The 7,500-nt window shown below is 40.1% G+C and overlaps 1 protein-coding gene across 1 annotated transcript in view; it reads right to left on the reverse strand.

The window, feature by feature from the left end:
• Nucleotides 1-7,500, reverse strand: part of LOC128702117 (neuronal acetylcholine receptor subunit alpha-7-like) — a 285,395-nt gene that overhangs the window by 213,220 nt on the left and 64,675 nt on the right. The window contains exon 4 of the mRNA XM_070099890.1: nt 5,455-5,638. Coding sequence (XP_069955991.1) covers nt 5,455-5,638 — 184 coding nt within the window. The remainder of the gene's footprint in view (nt 1-5,454; nt 5,639-7,500) is intronic.

Genomic DNA, 7,500 nt, shown 5'->3' on the forward strand with positions numbered 1-7,500 from the left:
TTGCATGTTCTCTCTACCCACATTGCATGTTCTCTCTACCCACATTGCATGTTCTCTCAACCCACATTGCATGTTCTCTCTACCCACATTGTATGTTCTCTCAATCCACATTGCATGTTCTCTCTACCCACATTGCATGTTCTCTCTACCCACATTGCATGTTCTCTCTACCCACATTGCATGTTCTCTCAACCCACATTGCATGTTCTCTCTACCCACATTGTATGTTCTCTCTACCCACATTGCATGTTCTCTCTACCCACATTGCATGTTCTCTCTACCCACATTGCATGTTCTCTCTACCCACATTGCATGTTCTCTCTACCCACATTGCATGTTCTTCTACCCACATTGCATGTTCTCTCTACCCACATTGCATGTTCTCTCTACCCACATTGCATGTTCTCTCAACCCACATTGCATGTTCTCTCTACCCACATTGTATGTTCTCTCAACCCACATTGCATGTTCTCTCTACCCACATTGCATGTTCTCTCTACCCACATTGTATGTTCTCTCAACCCACATTGCATGTTCTCTCAACCCACATCGTATGTTCTCTCAACCCACATTGCATGTTCTCTCTACCCACATTGCATGTTCTCTCAACCCACATTGTATGTTCTCTCAACCCACATTGCATGTTCTCTCTACCCACATTGCATGTTCTCTCAACCCACATTGTATGTTCTCTCAACCTGCATTGTATGTTCTCTCAACCCACATTGCATGTTCTCTCAACTCACATTGTATGTTCTCTCAACCCACATTGCATGTTCTCTCAACCCACATTGTATGTTCTCTCAACCCACATTGCATGTTCTCTCAACCCACATTGCATGTTCTCTCTACCCACATTGCATGTTCTCTCAACCCACATTGCATGTTCTCTCAGCCCACATTGCATGTTCTCTCAGCCCACATTGCATGTTCTCTCAACCCACATTGCATGTTCACTCAACCCACATTGCATGTTCACTCAACCCACATTGCATGTTCTCTCAACCCACATTGCATGTTCTCTCAACCCACATTGCATGTTCTCTCTACCCACATTGTATGTTCTCTCAACCCACATTGCATGTTCTCTCTACCCACATTGCATGTTCTCTCTACCCACATTGCATGTTCTCTCTACAAACATTGCATGTTCTCTCAACCCACATTGCATGTTCTCTCTACCGACATTGTATGTTCTCTCTTCCCACATTGCATGTTCTCTCTACCCACATTGCATGTTCTCTCTACCCACATTGCATGTTCTCTCTACCCACATTGCATGTTCTCTCTACCCACATTGCATGTTCTCTCTACCCACATTGCATGTTCTCTCTACCCACATTGCATGTTCTCTCTACCCACATTGCATGTTCTCTCAACCCACATTGCATGTTCTCTCAACCCACATTGTATGTTCTCTCAACCCACATTGCATGTTCTCTCAGCCCACATTGCATGTTCTCTCTACCCACATTGCATGTTCTCTCAACCCACATTGTATGTTCTCTCAACCTGCATTGTATGTTCTCTCAACCCACATTGCATGTTCTCTCAACCCACATTGCATGTTCTCTCTACCCACATTGCATGTTCTCTCTACCCACATTGCATGTTCTCTCTACCCACATTGCATGTTCTCTCTACCCACATTGCATGTTCTCTCTACCCACATTGCATGTTCTCTCTACCCACATTGCATGTTCTCTCAACCCACATTGCATGTTCTCTCTACCCACATTGTATGTTCTCTCAACCCACATTGCATGTTCTCTCAACCCACATTGCATGTTCACTCAACCCACATTGCATGTTCACTCAACCCACATTGCATGTTCTCTCAACCCACATTGCATGTTCTCTCAACCCACATTGCATGTTCTCTCAGCCCACATTGCATGTTCTCTCAGCTCACATTGGATGTTCTCTCAACCCACATTGCATGTTCTTTCAGCCCACATTGCATGTTCTCTCAGCCCACATTGCATGTTCTCTCAACCCACATTGCATGTTCTCTCAATCCACATTGCATGTTCTCTTAACCCACATTGCATGTTCTCTCAGCCCACATTGCATGCTTTCTCAACCCACATTGCATGTTCTCACAACCCACATTGCATGTTCTCTCAACCCACATTGCATGTTCTCTCAACCAACATTGCATGTTCTCTCAGCCCACATTGCATGTTCTCTCAGCTCACATTGGATGTTCTCTCAACCCACATTGCATGTTCTTTCAGCCCACATTGCATGTTCTCTCAGCCCACATTGCATGTTCTCTCAACCCACATTGCATGTTCTCTCAATCCACATTGCATGTTCTCTCAACCCACATTGCATGTTCTCTCAGCCCACATTGCATATTCTCTCAACCCACATTGCATGTTCTCTCAACCCATATTGCATGTTCTCTCAACCCACATTGCATGTTCTCTCAACCAACATTGCATGTTCTCTCAACCCACATTGCATGTTCTCTCAACCCACTTTGCATGTTCTCTCAACCCACATTGCATCTCTCAGCCCACATTGCATTTTCTCTCAACCCACATTGCATGTTCTCTCAACCCACATTGGATGTTCTCTCAACCCGCATTGCATGTTCTCTCAACCCACATTGCATGTTCTCTCAACCCACATTGCATGTTCACTCAACCCACATTGCATGTTCACTCAACCCACATTGCATGTTCTCTCAACCCACATTGCATGTTCTCTCAACCCACATTGCATGTTCTCTCAGCCCACATTGCATGTTCTCTCAGCTCACATTGGATGTTCTCTCAACCCACATTGCATGTTCTTTCAGCCCACATTGCATGTTCTCTCAGCCCACATTGCATGTTCTCTCAACACACATTGCATGTTCTCTCAATCCACATTGCATGTTCTCTTAACCCACATTGCATGTTCTCTCAGCCCACATTGCATGCTTTCTCAACCCACATTGCATGTTCTCACAACCCACATTGCATGTTCTCTCAACCCACATTGCATGTTCTCTCAACCAACATTGCATGTTCTCTCAACCCACTTTGCAATTTCTCTCAACCCACATTGCATCTCTCAGCCCACATTGCATGTTCTCTCAGCCCACATTGCATGTTCTCTCAACCCACATTGGATGTTCTCTCAACCCGCATTGCATGTTCTCTCAACCCACATTGCATGTTCTCTCAACCCACATTGCATGTTCACTCAACCCACATTGCATGTTCACTCAACCCACATTGCATGTTCTCTCAGCCCACATTGCATGTTCTCTCAACCCACATTGCATGTTCTCTCAACCCACATTGCATGTTCTCTCAGCCCACATTGCATGTTCTCTCAACCCACATTGCATGTTCTCTCAACCCACATTGCATGTTCTCTCAACCCACATTGGATGTTCTCTCAACCCACATTGCATGTTCTCTCAGCCCACATTGCATGTTCTCTCAACCCACATTGCATGTTCTCTCAACCCACATTGCATGTTCTCTCAACCCACATTGCATGTTCTCTCAACCCACATTGCATGCTTTCTCAACCCACATTGCATGTTCTCTCAGCCCACATTGCATGTTCTCTCAACCCACATTGCATATTCTCTCAACCCACATTGCATGTTCTCTCAGCCCACATTGCATGTTCTCTCAACCCACATTGCATGTTCTCTCAGCCCACATTGCATGTTCTCTCAGCCCACATTGCATGTTCTCTCAACCCACATTGCATATTCTATCAACCCACATTGCATGTTCTCTCAGCCCACATTGCATGTTCTCTCAGCCCACATTGCATGTTCTCTCAACCCACATTGCATGTTCTCTCAGCCCACATTGCATGTTCTCTCAGCCCACATTGCATGTTCTCTCAACCCACATTGCATGTTCTCTCAGCCCACATTGCATGTTCTCTCAGCCCACATTGCATGTTCTCTCAACCCACATTGCATGTTCTCTCAACCCACATTGCATGTTCTCTCAGCCCACATTGCATGTTCTCTCAGCCCACATTGCATGTTCTCTCAACCCACATTGCTTGTTCTCTCAACCCACATTGCATGTTCTCTCAGCCTACATTGCATGTTCTCTCAGCCCACACTGTGATGTGCACTCTAACTTCGTGTTTATTCATTAATTTGTGTTACTGTTATTTCACTCCTTTATTACTTATTGTATATTTAAGCTTCCACAACGGTATTCAGCTCTCTCTTATGTCATATGTGTTTGCTATGTCATGTCTGTTTCCCATATCATATCTTTTTGCTAGTATTCTATCAGTTCACCAATCCACTGGTGCAGTTGGTAGAGCCGTTGTTGGCAGAGTGATGGCTCTCATATAGAATCTGGAGCACGCATCAATAACTAGGACTCTACCCTTCAAACTAAACTGTTCGCCATACTCTTTGCACTCAAATGTGTCCATGTATCAAAGGTTGACGTTTTAATTGTAACTTTTTCTTTATTATTCATAAATGTTCTTAACGCGTAGAATACCAATTGTGGCCTGCTTGTGTCAGAAGCCATGCATAGTATGGTGGAACTGTCAGAGTACACACTCTGTGGATTCTATCTCACATTGGTCTTCAAATGCATTATGGAGCTGATGAATTGGCGAAACCATGTGTCTTCAAGTAGAGAGAAGACTGCAGTCTTTGGCTATCAGTTAGCAGTTTGAAACAATAATACGAAAAGAACTTCAGCTAAACTTCTTTGACTTGAGACTGATTGAGACTAACACAAGTCTGTCCATCTATTATCGTTCTATTACGCAGAAAGAGCCACATGTCTATGGTATATCCAGTAAAATAAGCAAACTCCTGGATGTCACTACCGCCCGGCTATGACTGGGTTACCAGTAACTCTGGAAAATAAATCTCTGGCAAAGGAACTTTGCCAGATGGACAATTATCTCACCCTGCGCCATTATGTGCTGGAATGGGACCAAATTAATTAATTCAGAGAAAACTCATTTAGAAATGTTCAAGAAATGCCAAAATATTTTATCCACATTGTCACATTACCAAACCATTCTGAAAAAGTACCCTGGCTTGGTCTATTGTAAATAACCCATAACTATTTAAACTTGTTTAATTTCAAGCTTATCTTGCTAAATTATAAAACTATATTTTTGCAAAATTTGTGCAACTTAACTAATGTCTTTATAAATAATTCATTAAGGCTGTAACGAAATATAAACATGTAAATAGTTCATTACCAATATAACTTATTTAGCTAACAAATTTTGCGGCCCATTCCCAGGACCCATTTTGTGCCTCTGTAATGTTTAGACTACCAATAACAGGATGGGTGCAGGAATAATAATTCTATCTGAAAGACCTTCCATTAGTGTTTGAAACATCTCTTTACTTGCCAATATGAACATGTCAAGAGCTTTTAGAACCATCTTTCAGTTCGATGTAAGACTAGGAAACTTAAAATGTTGATGACAGTCTGTAGAGGGATTTACCTGGTAGCCGTCGTATGTCCAGGAGGCCCACATCATCTTGCAGGACTGGATGTCGAAGGGAAAGTATTCAACGTTCATATCACACGAGGAGCGATAGATGCCGTGTGAAAGCCACGTTACTTCACCTGCCGAAGTCACAATCACGTTGGTGTTGATGGTAGCCGCTGAGTACTGCGAATCGGCACTGAAGAAGAAGAATGTATTAGTGCTAGCACGTTCGTGGTTGGAGGAGAGGATGAATAAGACTGATGAGTATCATGTAGGAAGCACTGCACATTTCCCTCATTCATCATTATCTCAGTAATACATACCTTTGATATAATGGGACTGGTGACTGCGTCGATTAATGAATGTATTCTGGTAGCTGCAGGAGGGACTTAGTACTAAGCATCAATAAAAATGACGAGGATTTTTTTATTGGAATTCGCTACGCAATGGAAAGGCTGTTTACTGTACGTTATTATCTGTTACTGTGTAGGAGGGACTGTGTACTGGTGATAGGTCAATAAAAGAACTCTGATGAGGGAATAATTTCTCAGATGACTGATAGATATTTCAGTGTGATTATAATGTTAAAACGTAAAATACAGATTGTTTTAGAGATTTCATCATGAGAAATCAGTTTATTAGATGTGGATACAAGACAGATGAATTATGTTTAGTGCTACATCCCAGCCGGTCCTCTTGACCACAGACATATTTCACTGCAGTAAAGACGATCAAATGGGTGACTGATGAAGCCTCCAGAAATAGTGAGAAAATCGTACTTATTTATACCGCGTTCGCACTGCGCTCCTTTTCTGATCGCACGTCAGAACGTTTGTCGACTTCATCTTATATTTATATGTAAATAATAAATTAATAAATAAATACATACATACAAATATATATATATATATATATATATATATATATATATATATATATATATATATATATATATATATATATATATATATATATATATATATATATATATATATATATATATATATATATATTTTATTATCACACTAGCCGATTCCCACCAAGGCAGGGTGGCCCGAAAAAGAAAAACTTTCACCATCATTCACTCCATCACTGTCTTGCCAGAAGGGTGCTTTAAACTACAGTTTTTAAACTGCAACATTAACACCCCTCCTTCAGAGTGCAGGCACTGTACTTCCCATCTCCAGGACTCAAGTCCGGCCTGCCGGTTTCCCTGAATCCCTTCATAAATGTTACTTTGCTCACACTCCAACAGCACGTCAAGTATTAAAAACCATTTGTCTCCATTCACTCCTATCAAACACGCTCACGCATGCCTGCTGGAAGTCCAAGCCCCTCGCAATATATATATATATATATATTTATATATATATATATATATATATATATATATATATATATATATATATATATATATATATATATATATATATATATATATATATATATATATATATATATATATATATATATATATATATATATATATATATATATATATATATATATATATATATATATATATATATATATATATATATATATATATATATATATATATATATATATATATATATATATTGTTTTACATGAAGGTAGGATTGTTGGTTGGTGTCCTTTTTTCTGTCTCGTAAACATTCAAGATTTCAGGTAAGTCTTGTTACTTCTACTTACACTTAGGTTACACTACACATGCATGTACAAGCATATATATACACACTCGGTTATCTTCTATTTTCTTACTAGTTCTTATTCTTATTTCCACTTATCTCCATGGGGAAGAGGATCAGAATTCTTCCTCCGTAAGCCATGCGTGTTGTAAGAGTCGACTAAGATGCCGAGAACAAGCGGCTAGTAACCCCTTCTCCTGTATACATTACTAAAGTTAAAAAGAGAAACTTTTGTTTTTCTTTTTTGGGCCACCCTGCCTTGGTGGGAAACAGCCGATTTGTTGAAAGAAGAATATATATATATATATATATATATATATATATATATATATATATATATATATATATATATATATATATATATATATATATATATATATATATATAT

The sequence above is a fragment of the Cherax quadricarinatus genome, chromosome 70 (assembly GCF_038502225.1).
Source record: "Cherax quadricarinatus isolate ZL_2023a chromosome 70, ASM3850222v1, whole genome shotgun sequence".
In the NCBI taxonomy this organism is placed as follows: domain Eukaryota; kingdom Metazoa; phylum Arthropoda; class Malacostraca; order Decapoda; family Parastacidae; genus Cherax; species Cherax quadricarinatus.